The sequence below is a fragment of the Parus major genome, chromosome 2 (assembly GCF_001522545.3).
Source record: "Parus major isolate Abel chromosome 2, Parus_major1.1, whole genome shotgun sequence".
Lineage (NCBI taxonomy): Eukaryota > Metazoa > Chordata > Aves > Passeriformes > Paridae > Parus > Parus major.
This window is the reverse complement of record NC_031769.1, coordinates 7,265,752-7,285,325: the sequence shown is the minus strand read 5'-3', so window position 1 is coordinate 7,285,325 and position 19,574 is coordinate 7,265,752. Positions and strand designations below refer to the sequence as shown.

General features: G+C 40.5%; 1 protein-coding gene across 4 annotated transcripts in view; it reads right to left on the bottom strand.

Moving 5' to 3' along the window:
• Positions 1 to 19,574, bottom strand: part of DPP6 (dipeptidyl peptidase like 6) — a 539,231-nt gene that overhangs the window by 50,374 nt on the left and 469,283 nt on the right. For all 4 annotated transcript variants that reach the window (XM_015619741.2, XM_015619742.1, XM_015619739.2 and 1 more), the window contains exons 9-10: positions 2,271 to 2,425; positions 973 to 1,070 (exon numbers count right to left, since the gene is read on the bottom strand). In XM_015619741.2, the coding sequence (XP_015475227.1) occupies positions 973 to 1,070; positions 2,271 to 2,425 (253 nt within the window). The remainder of the gene's footprint in view (positions 1 to 972; positions 1,071 to 2,270; positions 2,426 to 19,574) is intronic.

Genomic DNA, 19,574 nt, shown 5'->3' with positions numbered 1-19,574 from the left:
CTGTGGAAAATTTCTATCTCCTTTCAGCTTTGAAAGAAAAAAGGCTGTGGCATATTTCTACTTTATTATCAGCTTTATTAATTGTACTAAATCACTTTGCTCCAGATAAAAAGAACACGAAATACCACTCTGTCCATATATCATCTGTACTGAGCACACTGAAATGCTTCAGATAGGATGTGTCTGCTGGAAGATCCTTATCACCAGCTTCCCCTGCTTTCTTGAAACTCCCTTCTTTAACTGGATGTACAGCACATCCCTCTTGCCTATTTTAATAAAATACTATCACACTAATCTTCTCATTTCAGGAAATTTATGCATAATGAAAATACACCCCTATTGCTCTGGCAGCACTACTTCTATCATCCCTAGAGATGGCAATTGCCATGGTTTTGATGAAATATACAGGCACTAATTAATTATGATGTATTTTGTATCATTTTGCAATATTGATTGCAACCAAATAAATTACGGCCAGCAATAACCATATAGAACAAATTTATGAACAACACTTGGATCCTGCAGCTGGAAGTTATTGCTGTAATTAAAACCTTTCTGACTCTCTCTGTTTACAGAGGATGCCACCAAAGAGAAATTATATTGCTCAGGAGCCACCATTCTGATACTGTGATGGGGAGACTGTGATCCTGAATTCCTGCTGTACACAGCTCTGAAGTTGTATTTTTGAAAGGCAAATGTCCATCTGGTTTGAGCACAGATCATACATCTTCTTTCGCATAAATAGGTTTGGATTCTTTTAGAGTTATTGATTGCAAACCAGTTATAATAAAATGTTCTATAAAATACAGGTAAAAGGAAATTATTTTGAAAAAAAAAAAAAGCAGATTTATGCAAAATGAAACTTTCCAATAGCAGCAGAGAAAGGTCCAGTGTTAAAAACTGTAAAATGATCTTGAAAAAAGGTTCTGATCTAAAACCCCAGTCAGCATTCAAGTGTGAGGAAGAACCTACCTCATTCTCTGATCATCCGGGGGAGTCATTTCCAGGTCATGAGTGGGCCCATTCAGACCAATCACATGCAAAGAAATTGTTGGATTTTCCATTCCAGCCTGGATTTTAAAAAAGAAGAAATTACCATATCATATACAACACAGAATGGTTTTGATTTATTGTATCCCCATGGCCTATAAAAAGCATTCCCATTGAATGGGATGTGGACTGGACTGCTGTGGTCTTTCACAGGGAGACTGCAGATCCAGGGATGTGGCACAGAGGTGTGGAGAGGCAGGCAGGCACAAACAAAGGGCAATTTTACCCAGGACACTTCTAACCTTAGTGAAAAATCCTACTTTTCATGGCAGCTAGGAATTTTGCTATTTCCTGCACCTTTTGACAAAAGGTTGACTAAAAGGATGATGGTTGATATAGTAAAATACTGATTCATTTTGTACTGTAGGAAAAGGTACCCCCTACTGAACCATTGTGATTTCCACAAAACCTGCACCTCTCCTGCTAAATTATGGCTCAATTTGGACCAGCATGTGAGGTCTTAGGCAATCAGTGCTTAAAGCAAGAAACCCAGAAGGAATGACTGCAGCAGACACCCCTGTGCTGCTTCAGATCAGGAAATGACAGCAATAGCAGCAGTGAGTCTGTGCTGGGAGAGAGCTGTGTCAGTGCTGTGCATCCACTGCAGGTCTCTGCACTCAAGGGGAGATTGGCTCTTAAATCTTTTCTGTCTTTCAGGCACAGCAAATCTCTAAAACCAACGTCTCCTCTGATATTAGACCATCCTGGATATTCTAAGGATGCCCATATACTACATTTTCTTTCTATACAAAAGAGAATCTATCTAAATACAGAATATATGTATGTATGTGTGTACTTATCTATGATCTATAATCTAAATATAGAAATGTATCTAAATATAGAAGCATATCTAAATATAGAAATATATCCAAATATAGAAATATAGAAGTTCCAAACTGTCAGACACCATTCAACTTCCATCTGTTCCAGCATGGAAGGACAATTGCTTTTGTGTGTGTAAAAATCAAGGATTTTAAAATTTTATTTCCATTTTATGTTGAATTACTAATTCTCACAGGACCAGAGAAGTTCAATTTTACAAATGCAGCTAAAGAGTGATGGAGAGCACAGACTCTGGGGAACAGCTGATCTTCCCTTGGATCTGTTTATTTTCATTGTTTATGAGTGTGCATTATTAGTCTCCTGTCTGAGCCTACTGGAAATAAACAATTACTAATTTCTGATAGAGCAGCAGGACTGATTATTTTACTTTCCCTTACCTTTGGATAATGATATGTTTTAACAGTAGGGTAAAGGATGCCTGTATAAATGGGGATCTCCATGGTGGGGACTCTGGAGGCATTAATTGTTGCATATGCCAGCCTGGTGCCATCAGGAGACCACCAATGAGCAATGTGAGTCTTCAAGATCTCCTCTAATTAAAAAAAAAGAGAGAGAGAACAGAAGGAAAAAAAAAAAAAGGCTATTAGAGGTAAATTACTAGTTAGTAATAAATGAAACAGTGCAGATATGAAAATCCCAGTCTGATCACAGCACAGGGAGGTTGCCACAGGAATATCAATCAAAAATACTCATCAAATTATGCCATATACACAAATGAACACAATTGATAACAATTACTCTGTATTTATAGGTTATTAGGCTTAATTACCTTTGCTGAAGAAACATCAAATTATTCATATTAGTACACACTCATGACAGCATAAAAGGCCCTGCTGCTCCTGCCATGTGTCCTGCACATGATTAGGGTTCACAGCATCACACTAGACACATATCAATCAATTCAAACACTGTTTATACAAGTACTTCAGCAACAATTTAAATCCTCCTTAGTTCTGTTGCCAGTTAGGAATAAATAAATATTGAAATTTTCTATAACTTATGAAATATATATATATATAAAATATATATATAATCTATAACTTCAAGATACCAGTCCTTAAAGTCTGTACCTTGGATACCATCTTGACTTTTACCCCTACTTCATTTTTTAAATCACTTTTGCAAGGCAATTTGCCAAAAGTAGCCAGGGTTAGAGCCTGATCCTTTATACCACTGAATATTGGCATTTTTGGTATTTCAGTAATATAATTACCATTGAAAAGGTGGTCAGGAAGATGCCAATGCAAACATGTCAGAGTTCAAGTATGTAAGGAGAAAACAATATTTCCATCATGAAATTACTTTTAATTAATTACTTTTAATTAACTAAACTTGTTCTCATTAAATTTAAATTCAAATAAGCTTCTAATTTCACATACCTTTCATATAATCCAATACCTTTCATTGTAAAGAGGAATTCACCTTACAGATATGCAGAAAAGTTATAAAATTTACTCTTGGTCCAAAGTGTCTCCAGTTACTGACATTTGGAAGACATTAACTTGGCTTTTTAAACCTCCCATTTTGTGAAAGACAATAATGTAATCCATTTTCATTAAGAGGCTTAATATCATGTGAGTCATTGCTATTTAAACCACCAGAAGGGCTTGCATATGCTCTACAGATTGATGGGCAGGAAGATGGGTCCCATTACTTTAATGTGAGAATAAAAATGAAAGAGGTTGTTGGCTGTTTCACCATGAAGTCCTGCTACACAGGAGCTCCAATGCCTGCTGCCATCACTGGTCATTGGAAAAATGGATGGGCATTTTCTCAGTTCAGACCCACCAGGCTTGTACACCCCCTTCTGATGACCCCCAGTCCAACCAGGACATCCCTCTGGTCTGAAGAGTAAAAACTCACCAGACACTGTTTAATTAAAAAAAAAAATAAAAAATTGAATAAGCAATCCTTGGAGAACAGACAATTATATTTATCACAAGGTAAATAAACACTTTGTTAATCAAGACTTGCATATGGCTTGGAATAAAACTCAAGGTAACATGAGAAAGGGTACAAGGGAAAATTCATCCTTGATACGTATGGTTTTCAGAAATAACAAATTAATTAATCAAAGCTTAATGGCAGCATGTAAGTGGGGTTTTGGAAAGATATTTAGGAAGTTAAAGACATTTCATGGGAAAGTACATCTGGCAAATTTGCTTTGCTGCATTGTCCCACCTGTTATGTGTATATTTAAAAGATGCTTTTGACTTTTATATTGGTTACCCATTAAAGAGATAATGAAGAGCATAAAGGAAAAGGAGTAAAGATGGATGGCAGATGAATCCTTGACATTTTAACATTAATTAGGAATGACTTTATTCAGCAAACATTTTCTCCAGGATCTCAGACTTAATGAAGCAGTTCTGCTGAAGGTCACACACCCAGAAAGGTTTTAGTGCAGGTTTTGTGGTCCTCTGTTAATGAGATTTAATTGAGTGAACCTTTGCCTTGAAACAAAGCCAGGACCTTGCTGCTATTAGAGAGATCAGTTAGTTTTAGCCAACCAGAGAACATTCTTATGCCTGTAGAATGGATTAGTACCAGAAACTTCTTTCAGCTGAAAGAAAAATTGATTTGCAGACAATTTGTTCTTGGAGACAGTTTATTCCTTGTGTTTGCATTTAGCACATGCTCTGAAAATCAGCTGCATTCAATACTGCTGGGTCTTTCTAAAGTTAGTTCAGATCCTGCCTCATGTGTATGAAAAAACAGATTCTCCTTAATCACTAAAGCCCCCCTATGTATTTGGATCATGACCTCCTGACTGAGAGCATAAAGTCATAATTGATCAAACCCTTTGCCCTCTTCCCCAGAGACTGCAGCTGCTGAGTGCTACATGATGTCAGGATGCTGAGTGAGCTGCTGAGATTCCTCACAGTCAGATCCTGGTGGCTTTGTGCTCCTTCTTTCTCCACAGTTTTGCTTGCCAGCCCCAACAGGGTGTGCAAACTTGAAAAACAGTGAGAGTAAGGTGTGTGGTTGCCTTAGCTGAACAAGGGCTGCTCAGACCTGCTGGCTGGGTTCAAGCACAGGGTTTGGGACAAGTCAGTGCTCAGTCCATCTCAGAACATTCGATAGTGAATCAGTCTGAAACAGCTGGCTGACCCTGCTCACGAGCAGTGACTCTTCAGTGGGCACATGCACAGCCAGTGAGGTGTTTGTGCTCAGGGAAATGTTGCAGGATGTGTATTTTAATCCATTTTCTAGCTGAGTAAGGCCCAATTGAATAATCATTTCAAAGGTGTGTGAAACAAAGAGTATTCTAGGTTAACAGACCACCAGGAGGAGGATCTGAAGTCCTAGGTCAGAGTATATTCAGTGACAACTGGGTATGTGTCCTGTCAGAGGCTTGAGTATCATTGGAGGAGAACAGAAACTGGAGGAAAAAACCAGAGGTGTGATGAGAGGAAGGTTCCCAGAGATGAATTCAAGGTTGCTGCAATAGTGCATTTCATTTCATAAGGGTGGCTGTCTTTGCAATCAAGGCCTGAGCAGCACCCAGAGTAAGCCAGGCTGCCCAAAATGGGAATGTGAAGGATGTGTTTCCTGACAGAAGCTCTCCTGCTCACATCAGGGAGCAGAATGACAAGTCCCTTGCAGTGGTTCTCAGCTGACAAGCAACAGGCTGTGGTTAATATCTGGATATTGGATGTAGCATTTGGCTATGATACCATGTGGGTAATCCCTGGAAAGACTGAACAGTGGATCAGAAGTTGGGTGGACACTTCTAGCAGGTCTCTTACCAAAAATTAGCCCAGCATATATAAAGTTAAGCAGCTACCAGATTGTTTCAAACTGCAATTTAATTCCCACAGCAATTGAAAGAGCAGTGAAATGGAGATTTTATCTCACTTCAGGTAACAAACTTCTCAAGGAACCACAGCAAATTAATCTGGAAGAGACCCCAGAAATCCTCTGGCTCATTCCTCCATGCATAAAATCCATCCCAGTCCTGTAAAGACCTTCACAAGTGGATTTTGCTATTCCTTTTGATACCTGTACAGCAACTTTAGCCATAGAATTCAAAATTTTATAATTATCACATCCATCTCTAATTCACAGTCCCAGTGAACTGCATTTAGACATCTGACTTCCTTGACAGACTCAATGCAGGGAAAAGCACCAGGTCTTTATCTTATGCAACCTCTGTGGCAACCAGAAGATTCTGGAAAAGAAACCAAACTGTTGTATGCACCACATTTGGAAATCCAGAGATGGTTTTACTGTTCTGAACCATAATCTGCCACTGGGCCATTTCTAAAGACATTTCCATGACAAATCCAGTTCCCAGGCTTGCACAGAGCTCTAGACTGGCAGAGCTCCTCTTTGTTAACAAACATATACATGTAAATGCCATGGCCATGGAGGTTTCTTCATGCTCCTCTAAAATCCAACTAGTTCTGCAGCCTTTGTCCATCCTGAGTCATATTTGTGAATTTTGCCTTTCTGTTGAAGGTGGCAAAGTTCTGTCTTGCTGCTTGGAAAAGATGAAGCCTTCACCAGTGAGTGACTGAGAAATCCATTGGTAGCTTAGAGATTACTTGGGTATCAGGAGAAAAAACAGAAAAAAGATAATTTTCAAGTAAAAAAACCCCCACCTTTTCCTGGGCCTTCCTGTTAAAAGACAAAAATAACTTGTAATTTTCATGTGAGTTAACAGAAAGAGAGACTTGCACAAGAAGACAAAGATGCTCAGACAGACCAGTCCTCTGACAGTCTGACCTGTACCATTGCAACTCTTTTCTATCACTAAAAACATAAAAAAATAAAATTCGAAGACATTAGCAATTTAAGGTTCAAAAGCTCTCAGGACCAGTGCTATTTCTTGCTGATTTTGTGAAGTACAGCAGTTCTGGGGAGGGTAGCCAATGGTTCTGTTTGTGTGATGTATTGTAGCTGATGCTCAGATCATGAAATATTTGGTGTGCTGAAGACATTTTGCTGTTTTATTAAAACTGTTAATAAAAAGGAATTTTAAGCAAAATGAAATTAAAGCCTGACATAAAGGCCATGGCTTATGTTGGGAAAGAAAGCTCAAAAGAAATTGTCAGTAGGATGTATCAAAAGAACATGAGAGGAAGAGAGATCAGAGAACAGCAAGAGGGTCTGGGAAAGGAGAAAACAAAGACTACTGAGAGAGTGAAACCCCAAGGGTTCTCATAGAAACATCAAATAAATACAAATGCTTATTTGACAGCTGCCATCTGTTTTAAAATCAATTACTAGATCATCTCAAAGCACCAACCACATGTCCAAATCGATTACTATTGTGGAGTGTGAAAGCAAGTATTTTTAGCCAGTTAGGGAGAACTCATTGTTCATATTCGCCTTTCCTGACACGTGTTTCAGGGATGGAAAATGACCTTTTATTCTATGCAACCAAGTTTTTCTCTCACTTGTTGCAGTGTAGGTCTACACTGACTTCCATTAAATCACTGTAATAGACATAAAATGAGTGTTAAAAAGTAGCTATGTGTATGCAAATTGTATAAAACTGTTTTAGATTACCATACCAAATCTACATTTTCATGTGTTGACATTATCTTCTGCTGATGTCAGCAATAGCCCTGCAGTACAATTGATTTCAGAGCAATTAATCTTCTTTCACAGTTGTCTAATTGAGTCAGGTGGAAAAAAAAGTGCTATTTTGCAGGGCTGCTGAACAATTCAGCAACCTTTTCTAGAAAACATAAAAATTTATGTGGCTGAGGTCAAACTAAGGGCTCAACCTAATTCCATAGTTCCTGACACTGTTTAGCTGGTCAGAGCATGGTGCTGATAGTGCCAAGGGTGTGGGTTTGATCCCTGTGCAGGCATTTTACTCAAGATTCGAACTCAATGATCCTTGTGGATCCTTTCCAGCTCAGAATATTCTGTGAATCTGTATGCAAACAGCAACCCTTCTCAAGCTGCTTGTGCTCTTGTCCAGGAGATCCTTAAGAAAAATGAGCTGCAATTCTCCCAGAGATCCTTAGGAAAAACAAGCTGCAATGCTCACCCCTGTGAGCCTTTAGGAATAACAGAACACGCTCTCCTCTGCTACTGACAGGCAACAAGCTTAGGAAGAATAAAGTATTACTTGCTTTTATGGCATTCTTGAGGATGTGCTTTAAAGAGCACTTTATAAACACCAAACCCTTGATCTGAAATCTCATCGTGGAGGGCGAGCAGCTCCCGTGTGTTTGGCAGCCATGAGAAGGTGGCAGCTCCTCATCTCAGGGAGAGGAGCCTAGCCAGGAGTTCTGCATCTCCTCAAGCCCTGGGAAGGTGAGGGCTGAAAGTGTCATCAGTTCCTCTTTGTCATCTGGTTTAATTGCTTGAACACAGGTTGTGTTCTGCTCACGCCTCTGGCAGCCCTTGCTGCTGCAGAACATCATGTGCAGACAGCAGGAGAGGGTCTGGCCAGTGCTTTCACCTCCCTGTTGCCGGATTCCGAGGGCCCAGATGAGAGAAGCTCATTTCAGCAGGGTGGCTCTTGCTGAAATGCTCACTCTTCATGTGTTCTGTGTGGTCAGCAAGGTCATGTCTTGCCTCCACATCTCAAAGAAGCCCCAGAGCTGCTGCAGAGCTGAGCCAAGCCCGGGCTCAGCAAACCCCACCAAATGTGGACACAAATGGGCTGTGAGCCACCTTCACTTGTGTGACATGCAGCTCTGGGTGACAACACCACAAGCTGCAATGCTCTGGAAGCACACAAGTCACTGTGGGATGCTCGCTGCTGCCTGGCCAGGATCCCTGAGGGAACACGTGGGAATGAAGAGCAGTGTCCAGCAAATCCAGAGTGTGCACATCAGAGGCAAATCTGCCAGCCAGCCAGGGCAAATCCTGAGCACTCCAACCTGGCCCCCTCATCCTGACTCCCAACTACCAGCAATAACCACCAATGTTTCTCTAGGACAATCATTAGGACACCAATCCCCAAGAAGCAGGATGGGATCATGTTAGCCTGGGACCAAGCTCTTGAAAAAGAGATTTTATGAGGCTATAAATTTCACCCTATTTAGAAACTGTTAATTTAATGTGGTTTGCTTGTTTTGTTTTGTTTTTTTCCTGACCCATTGATTCTTCTCATTTGTTGTGTTGCCAACACTAAAGGATTCTGTGAGTGCCATATGTCAAGACATTAGGAATGTTGTTTATAAGGCTATTGGCAAGTAGCTACAAGATCTTTACTGTTTGAGTGGTTGGGGGCTTCAAAAGCTGGATTTATTGAACACCAGCCTGATCCTATCTTCAGGTAACCTCTACAGCCCCTACAGAATACACACAAGAGGCCAAACTCAGACTGTAATAACTAAGAAATCATGAATGTTTTAAAATCTCCCTCAATCATGCAAATGGATTTGTTGGAAAAAAGCCCCAAACAACCACCTAACAAAACAGATACACACAAGTATGAGATGTCACCTGAGACATACAGGTGAATTCTCACAAAGAAGAGAACTCAGCTGTTTAGTCAGAGTGTCTCCTCCAGGCCACCTTCACATGGTGACACACTGAGTGCACTGAGCTCTGCAAATCCCATGGGGATGAGCTGTCCTCCAGGTTTCACATGGATCCTGGGCATCCAGCAGGAGCAATGAGCAGCTCCCCAGGAAGTCTGGCACCTCTCCAGAGCAATCACAGCAGGCAGGCAGGGTTGCCAGGTGTCATGCACAAAGCCATACTATCCTGTTGGCACATCACTATTTTGGGGTCTGATTTGTAATAAAAGCTGTCCTCTTTCAAATAAACACACCAGAAAAATGTTGAGTTACTTCCATATCTTCCCTCTCCTCTTTTTAGAATTTTCTTTTGCTATGCTTCTGGATTTTTGTCACTATCCTTAGGAACCCTTAATTTTCAAGAGCATTGATGATTAATGCACACAACTGCTCCTAACAATTAGTAAATGTCCTTTGGTTGTGTGAGTCAGTCCCGGTGTCAGAAACAACCTTTGGACCATGATGACAAGGCTGACGTGCAGATGCCAGCAGGTCTGTGATCTGTCAGGATGTCCAGATGTAATAATGAAAATGGGGATTGAATTATGAAAATAGAAATATTAGTGATCCTATCCTCAGCTATTCCTGTTTCTAGCACTCAGTCCAAAGAGCAAATGCATCTAGGAAGCCCATCTGCAGTGGCAAACTGCTGTCTGCCACTAATGTGTAATAAGAGTGTGTTTTTCCATCACCTGGCAAAAACTTAAACCCACAGCCTGTTTTGTCTCCTCATGAAAGCCTGTTAGCTAAAGGCACTAAATCTGTAGAAACATTTCCTGGCAGAAGCCTTCTGAGCAATTTGCAGCTCACTGACGTGGGTAAACGCTCACTGCAAGGTCCTGTTGTACCTTCTCAGTTGCTAAGGACCCAGACCAGGCAGAATTCACATGGCCCAAATGCAGCAGGGCTCCTTATAGACAAATCCTTTTCTTCTTTACCCCTCTGGAGCCGCTGAACAGGTTGCTATGGCTGGAAATGCAATTTGCTTATCTGTGCAATGCAGTGAGACAAATCAGGGCTTTCATTATATGCTGAATATTTCTCTATTCAAACACGCTCGAGCAGCTTCAACACCACCTTTCCTTTAAATTAAAAGTTACAGGTTCTGTCTAACGAATCTGTGGGGTTTATGATAGGAGGAAGATGGGCAGCCAGCCTTGACACAGGGGATCCATTTCAACAGCTACAGATGTATCAAGAAAGTTAGTGATCACAAAACCCTCTGAATCAAAAATTCATTAGACGATTGCAATAGTTCAAGAACACAAGTGCCCAAAAGCAATCTCTTTTAATGTTTCATAAAAAAATATGAGAGATAAGAAGACTGAACAGCCTGACATTGCTATTAAAGAACCTGATTCTTCAACCCCATGGACTTTTATCAGCACTTGCACAAGCTGTCTTTCATGTGAATTGCTTGCATGATTTATTCACCCTGAGCAGCACCTGCTAGTCACCTAGTCTCAGTGCTAATAAATGTCAGTTAATATTGCAAAATACAGCTCTGCTTTATGAAATGGGAACTGGAGCACATGGACTGAATTTAGTCTAGCTCCTAATTCCTTACCTGGTTTAAAAAGCTGAAGTCATTGAACAGCCATTAAAAAACCACTCAGGGTATATATTGCCCTGTTATGGCAATATTCCCAGAGGTTTCAACTTGAACAGTGACTCAGGACCTGGCTAACTGAGAGATTTAGCTTGATAATGACTCAGAGGATGAATTTGGTTTTACAGGACTGAATAATCAGAGGAACTACTGAGATCAATAGAATCACCAAGGAATAATAATAAAAAAAAAAGAGAGCTGGATAAAAACAGAATTCAAATTAGCTTACAGCAATATTTCAGAAAAAACTGTTCTTATCAAATAGCAGGAATGTTTATTATTGGTGAAGGTAATGGTATGTAATCAGGTTGTGCCCTGATGGATCATTGGGTTTGACTGTGTTTATCAGAGCTGTGGCACTTGCATGCTGAGCAGAATTCTGTTCTTTCCTAGGAGCCTGTCTTGAAGGTCCACTCTGGACCCAGGTAAGCATAAAGAAAAGACAAACATCCCTGAAGGATAATGTCCATGCATCAAAATCTCTTTTATCCCTCCTACCAGGAAATACTTTCTTTTATCAATATTTTTCATCTGTAGACTCCAGTGCAGTAATCCTAAATCCACTGACAAAATAATGGGAGACTGCCCCTTGGGCACCAACCAGGTCTGTGCAGCTCTGGCTGTCAGTGACAGCCTAGAAACCCCCGTAAGTGAGCCAGGAGATAAACCCCAGTGGGTTTGGTGTGCAGAATGCCTGGTGGGGAATTTCCAGTGGGTCCAGAGGAGGCCAGGAGGAGGATCAGAGGGCTGGAGCACCTCTGCTATGGAGGCTGAGAGCTGGAGTTGCTCAGCCTGGAGAAGAGAAGGCTCCAGGCAGAATTTATTGCAGCCTTTCATTACTTGGAGGAAGCCTGTGAGAAAGATGGGGACAAATTTTTTAGAAAACCAGTTGTGATAGGAAAAGGGGTGATGATTTTAAATTGAAGAAGGGTAGATTAGATAGATGAAAGAAGCTTTTTACAATGAGTGTGGTGAAGCTCTGGCACAGGTTGCCCAGAGAGGTGGTGGATGCCTCACCTCTGGTCATTCAAGGTCAGGCTGGCCAGGGCTGGGCTTGGCCAGGCACAGGGTGCTCAGAGCCCATGGCAGATTTCCCATCACAGGCATCATCCCCACGTACATCTATAATCACCAATATTACTATTTTTTAATTTATTACCAACTGAATTTCCTCAGAGAGCCCAAAGTTTGTATCTCTAATGATCACTGGCTTTACTTTAAAGCTCCCACAAGTAGAGTCTTCTACAGAGAGTTTTAATTGGATAGAGAATTAAATACCAAATGAGGTTGACTGTTCATAGTGGCAATGGAATTCCTGATAGTTAAAATTCTTTAAAAATGTCATTGTATTGATTTGAGTTTTCTATTCCCTCCTGTACCTTGTTTCTCTTGGCTGTACACTGATTCCATTATTTTCAACTTTTCAATTTCAGCCAACAAAAATTCCATCCATAAACCAGCATATAAAAATTTCTGAAAAATATCCCCAAATATACAGAAATGTACATAAAAAACACACACAGGGCCATGCAGTAACAGTGACAAGAAATTGCCTGTGTAATTGGAACTAAAACTGGTAGGAGTAAAACTTATTAAAAATCAATATCATAGAAAGGCAATTAAGAATTTGAAGGGAAAAAAAGCCCTGATTAATTAACTGCAAATTATAAGTATTACTTTGAATTGCATTGTACAGAACAGGCTCAAATTACCAATTATCCCTGCCCGCTTTGTTCAAAGATCATGAATGTGCATTTTAATTTATGCTGGATAAAGCTAAATATGCTGAGAACCAGCCTGCAGAATTTTGCAGGAATCACTGGGGATGAGGGTGAACTCCCCCATTACCATATAAATGACATGCACAGACTTATAAATGACATGCAGTGGATCCAGCTCCTATTGTTCCTTCAGATGTAGCGGGAAAATACCGGAAATTAAAATACAGCTTATAACCTGCCAGATAATAAATGTAACCCACACTGCACAAATCCCCATCTACCAAAGATAATTTTGTCTGCTGTTTTTTGCTGATTAAGGGTGGCTTTGGAAAGAAATACCCTTCTTTCCCCTCTTTATCTGTTGCACTTATTGGCAGGATGGAGATGGCTCCATTTTTATCTACCCAACAATCACAATACCTAACGTAGCATAATCTTAATTTCCAAGGTCATCATAGCCTGCTCTAGCTTTAAAAAACTTCCTATTTAGTATTGAGGACAATTCCCACATAAAAAATAAAGTAAAAAAATTAAAAAAGACTGATCATAGCAGCTCCTTTTCCACCAGTATATTTTTACCTTGACATCCATGACATCAGCAGTGCTGCTGTGTTGAGGCCATGGCTGAGCAATATTTCACTATTCCCTGGTCTGGGGACTGGCTCTGGTTTTGTGGGGTGTTTGTTGGGCACTTGGCACAGCCAGACCACAGCACATAGCAAGCAGGTGAGAACTTTCCCACTGCCAGACTATGAAATGTAGGTTTTGAAATGCCTCAAAATGTCCTGATGGCAAATATTATGAAATTACAATGAAAATGCTGCTGTCCTTGCTGAGTAGGACCAGAAAGATTTGTACTCTTTGCCATTTATTACTTATCACTAAAACCCAGTTTTCAAAGTCAGGTTATTCCTGGAATATCTGGATGTGGGTTACACTCAGAGGTGCCAATTTTAATACATATATTGTCCTTTCTTTCTAAGACTTCCTTGGCTGCCTTTCATCTCTTCTTGGTAACTTTCCTCCTGTAAAACCCAGCAGCTCTGGGCTGGCTGAACACCTTGGTGCTGATGCCAGGGGCAGTGCCCGAGGGGGATGCTCAGCACAAACACCCCTGCGAGGGAGGGCTCAGCAGGGAGGGAGCCTGTGACTTGCTCTTCAGGCTGCTTCCAAATGATATTTCTGTGTCATTCCCTCCAGTCCCTAAAGACTGTGTGCTCCAGCCTGCAGCTATAAATCCCAATTATGTTGTTGGCATGTTGGGTGGAAGGTTTCATCTTCATCAGGCTTAGCAGGATTCCACCAGGTTATGAAAATACTCAAAGCATGGTTACACCATGATTACACAGATTTTTATAATTCTTATTTTTATTTTTTTTTTTAGTGTGAAGAACTTTCCTTTAAGGAATGCTAACAGGATATCTGGTTTCTCTTTTGCAAATTATGTTCCCAGACTGAAAATGGGACCATGATACACTGCTACAAATACAACCACCTGGCTGACTAATTGCCTGTAAATTACCTTTCTAAAGTGCCTCTTGTACTCAGACAGATGGTTTAATATGGTTTTAAGTCCAAATTCATAACTGGTATAAACAGTAATACATACTTACTAAGGATCCAGTTCTTATATTAAAATTTCTTTATAAAAGGTATAAAGAAAAGTAATTGTCAGGTTTGTCCACTGAGGACTGATGTGTGGAGAAGACAAATCCACTCCTTCAATTTCTGTGAATGCACTTGTGGTTCATTGTTTTTTTCTTGAAACTAAAAATAGACATTTACTCAGGAAAACTGCAACCAAGCCATGATTTTATGCTTTCTTTCTTTTTTCAGGTGGTCATCAAAGTACACAGTCCTTCCACTAAGTTAAACTAAAAGCTTGAAAAGAAGTCAGAGTGGAGAAGTCACTCTCCATCTTTTGGCACAATTTAGCTGCTCTTTAGAAGGCAAGGGGCTGTTTCCCATCTAAACCCTATCTCAGCTGTGCTTTCAAATGTGTGGTTTCCTACAGGAAAAGGTCAGGTTAAACATGGGGCAGGGCAGGAACCATCTCTGGATGTCCCAGGAAAGTTATTTTGCTGGAATCAAAGCCAAATTCTTTGTGATTTGGTTTTTACTGTGGACTTGCATTTGCAATTTCTACGAAGTCCAAGCAAGTAATTCATGCAGATGAACACCAGGTCTGTGAGGGAACAGAAGGTTGGCAGGTTTAAACCAAATTTGCTCAGTCAGGGACAAGCCTGGGCTAGACCCACCATGTTGCTGCCTTTTTCTTCTCCCAGGGAAAGAAGCTCTGCCAGGGCTGGATTCTGAAGTCTCAGTGGGATAGAGGAAAACACACCTGGTGCTTCTCCATGTTTCCTAGAGCTTCCTTCAGCTGCAGTGGCATTCTGCAGTGCTGAGCTGTGAGAGCTGTCATTAAGGATAAACTTGGACCTCAGTAACTGGGAGATACTGCACTATAACCCTTCCAAACGGCAGCTCAGTTGTTGTTAGGACTGCACTTCTCTTGTGCTACCTCCACCTCTTACCCACAGCTGCAGGCTTCCTGCTAACACAGCCAGAACAACTCCACTAAAAGTTACTATTTCTAAAGTTACCATTTCTCCTTTTGAGGTTTATTATTCAGTCTTGAATTGTTTTAAATCTCACAAAAGCACTGAAACATTCCTGATGCACGCCCAGCTTTCCTGGTTCACTACTTGCCAGGTCAGCATCCCATTCAAATTACTCTCACTTGCAAGGTCAAAATCAGATGCCCAAAATTCATAGGCAAACTCTTAAACAAGAGGTGTGCCATAAACAGCCTTGTGCTGTTATTTCTAGAACAAAATAATACTTTGGCTGGGTCATTCTCCAGAGAGAGTTTTTAAAAGATCCCGAGTTCCTGAGTGGGCAGAAGTGAGCTGCTGCTTTGTCTCAGTGTGTTGGCACAGGGGCCATATGAGCAGGGTGACAATTTCTCCCACCATGGCTCCAGGTCTGGTGTTTGTCAGCAGTGCCCACAAGCCAGAGTCACAGCTCCACTGACTGCTGAAATGGGGAAACTCACAGGCAAGGAAATCCCCAAATCTACTCCCTGCCCCACAGAAACAGACAATAATCACATCAATTCCCTGCACCTCCTGACCCTCCCATCCCACCACTGCTCATCCTCAACAGCTGCTGAGATATCCACAGTTGTAGCATGCAAGGATTCTAAAAGACCAACATTTAGCTGGAAAATTATTAATCCAGTTAATTATACCATCACACACAATATAATCTGGGCAAGGAGAACCTTCAGACAGCTCTTTGGGCAATTCACAGGGTGTTGGGGGAGAAGGGAGCAGAGAAGGCAGAGTTAAAAAGCAAGTTCATTTCAAAGCACCATAACTAATCCTTTCCCTCCTCATGGATTTATGCAACTTTGTGCTGTGCCTCCAAGGGGCAGCACAGCCTCAGCTATTGCATCTGAAATCCATCAGCTGCTGGGGACACAGCTCTTGCCTTCTGTCCTGTTCTCACCACTTCTAGCCTGCTGGTGATACTCCAAAATAATACATGACAATTTAAGGGTTAGGATGGGTCAGTTCAATAATCAAGTGAGGTTTAATTTTTTAAGTGAGGTATTGAATCTTTTAAATAATGTCCATGCCTAGAGTCTGAGGCAAAGACTGGAAAATCAAAACAAATGCAATAAATACAATGATCTCCAGATAATTCCCTTCAAGTAAGTTTTATTTCAATGCCTGTTTTCAGACTGTTGCCTTCAATTTTAAAAGCACAATGGCATGAAAACATAATGCTTTGGTTTTAGGAGCTGTTTTTCTTCAGTTCTATTTCTTACCAGTTTCTCAAATCTTTAATCTAGCTATCATGAAAGCCTCCTGTAAGGAATTGCTTTTGATCTAGTCTTATGCAGTAGCTACTGATGGCTATTTTTTTTCCCCCTGCTATTGTTAAATCAAATACAAGACAATGACTCAACTTTGAGCAAAAGCAAAACTAATGTAGGAGGCAAATGCTTATGAGTCATTTGTGTAAAAAGGGAAGGGCTGAAACGATTTGTTCCTTTTTTCTGGGATTTGAAAGGCAGGTAAGAGTCCATCAGTCCCTTTAGGATGCAGAACAGTCTGACAGAGCTGGGACAGCTTTAACAGCAGGCATTTGACTCCTGCTTACAGGGTGTCCTGTGGGTTGAAAAAGTTCTTACTCCTGTGGAAATCACTAGGGACTAGCCCAGCCTTCCTGCAGAGTGACTTGCACAGACACATCCCTCCAGCTGTGCATCCCTCATATCCTGTGACCAAAACTGAAGGGCACTGCTGGGTTTGTGCTGGAGGTGAGCAGAGGGATGTGCTGAAAACAGCCAGATCTGGCTTTTCACACCAGGCTCTGCACTTTATTTGGTTTCTAGGGACTAAGGTGAAGCTCTCACTTCAGTTTTGTGTCCTAATTTCTCTCATCTCATCTAAAACCAGGTCAATAATTGTGCTTCAGTTTCTAAAAGTTTGTGCCTATTTCTAAAAAGATTGTAATAATTCCTGTTCTACCAGGACATTATGTGAAGTTTTATTAATTGATGCTTGCAAAAGGCATTAAGGTCAAGACAGAATAATTGCCTCAGTGGAGGTCATAATTAGACTTGTACCAAGAGATACATCTGAGCGTCATCTGGGATGGTCATTTAATCTTTTTCTTGCACTTTAGCTACAAGTGTGGGGGTGCTGAGGGGGGAGCTGCTCTTAAACTCAGAGACAGCCACTGTAATTACCATGAATTCAAGGAGCCCAAGCAGGCCTGTGCAAGGGATGTTGTGCACAGGTCAGGGGAAGGCTGCAGGGAAGACAAGGAGCAGCCTTGGGGCAGGACAGAGCTGTGGGAAGGGAAAGCCACCAGCAATCCCTGCCTTGGCAGGAGAGGCTGGCCCAGCTCCCCCTGGCTGAGGATCAGCTCAGGGGTCAGCACTAATCTGATCAAAAAGGGGATTGTGAAAAGCTCATCCGTCTCAGACTGTGAAATCATGCTCTTGAATCCTAATAATTTCTACAGCAACCAGTTGTCACATCATGAGGAATTACGAGCTGAAGTTGGGGGGTGGGGGGAGAGCAAGATGACACACTTTTGTGAATCCCAAATCCTGCTGTAGGCAGAGCTTCCATAAAAAAATAAAATCACATTTCCATACAGTCTGCTCTAAAAAGTACTTTGTGAAACACTAAGGGTCATATTTCTAAACTTATAGAACTGGGAAGTATCCCAGGATTATCAGAAGAATCTGAAAAAAATCAAAATTCATGCAGAAACTTTGGAGATGATTTCAAGAAGAGATATAACAGAAAGATAGATTTTTGTTCTCAAAAAAGCTTATAAATGACATCATTTTAAAAAGAGAACTTTTTTTCCCCCATTCTGTTCTGCACTCTGTTCACTTTTCCACTGAATATTTTATGTAACAGCATTTTGAATTAAAATTCAAGTCAAAACCCCCACAAACACACCACCAAAAGCCCAACCACACAAGCTAATCAAAAAAAAAAAATAGGATTTCATCTCACATTGCTTCTTTGCATTCAGGATTCCATTTGCATACTATATTTTTTCCCAGCACATCATGCAGATTTCCGGCTGTGTGCAGCTCTCCTCTGGAATCCTGATGGAGAGAGGAGCTGCTCCAGCTCTCCATGGTTTTACCACAGGGTGGCAATGTAACCTCCACCTTCCTGCTCAGGAGGTGAGTTGTCTCTGATTTCCTCCTTCATTACCTCTTATTCACTCTAATTATCATATTTGTAGGTGGCAATTACAGTCTTCTGAGTCTCTGCTTTCCATTTCCTCAATAAATTTAATAGAGGCTTGTTGGGTTTATTTTTCAAATAAACTCTGCAACGTTTCTAAGGACATTAACCCTGTAATATGAGTTTTTCTTCCAGTTAACGCAATATTGCATGTTCCTCTGATCTCTAATGAAGTTTTGAGGACCACTCTGGAACTGTTCCCTTTTGCCAACAAGCATTCATGTGCCCTTCAGTATTAACCCTTTGCTTTCAAGATAGGAGCTCTCTTTAGACTATGCTGCTTTTGTTGCCTCATTGGAACTGAGAAAATCTCAAATTCTTTAAAAGCAGCTTAAAAAGAATGAGTGAAATACAAAAAAGAAAAATTAGGACTATATTCAAAAGAATAACAACAACAGAAAACAGTAAAATACTCAGCCTGGAAAGGAATTACAGGTGCAGAATGAAAGGTGATCCATGAGAAAACATGCTTGTAAAATCACACTAAGGAGTAAACTTCATTAGTCTTCATTTTAAATGATTGTGATACTGAGAAAATGAAAAAGAAAATGGAAAAATCTATTTGTTACTACTTTTAAAATCAGTATGCATCAAAAGTCGACATCTAAACTACAATATAAACATTTCTTCCTGTACTTTAGAGAAATGTGGTTACTGCTCATATACAAATGTAATATACAACTATACTAGGTCTCAGAAGAAAGGTTTTTTTCTCTGGTTCACAGACCAGGCATCACAGATTTAAGGCTTAATCAATGATAGCCAACAATACAACACTATCTAAGTCAGTGAAAACACTCAAAAAATCTTGGAGCAAAACTCAGGGAACTTTAAGGAATATGTACATTTGTTAGAGGTATCAGCTTCTGCTTAGCTGTACAATTCTGATGTGGATCTAATATATAAACCAGGGCATTGTACATACTGTAATTGTGAATTTTACATCTAAATTTCTGGAAAATTTGTCTGAACTATAGGAAATATTTCTCAGCTAAGAGTTTGACATTCAAATAATCTACCCAACAGAGTATTTACAGTGGTCATTCTCTGCTGTATAATCAGTACCAGGTGAGATGAA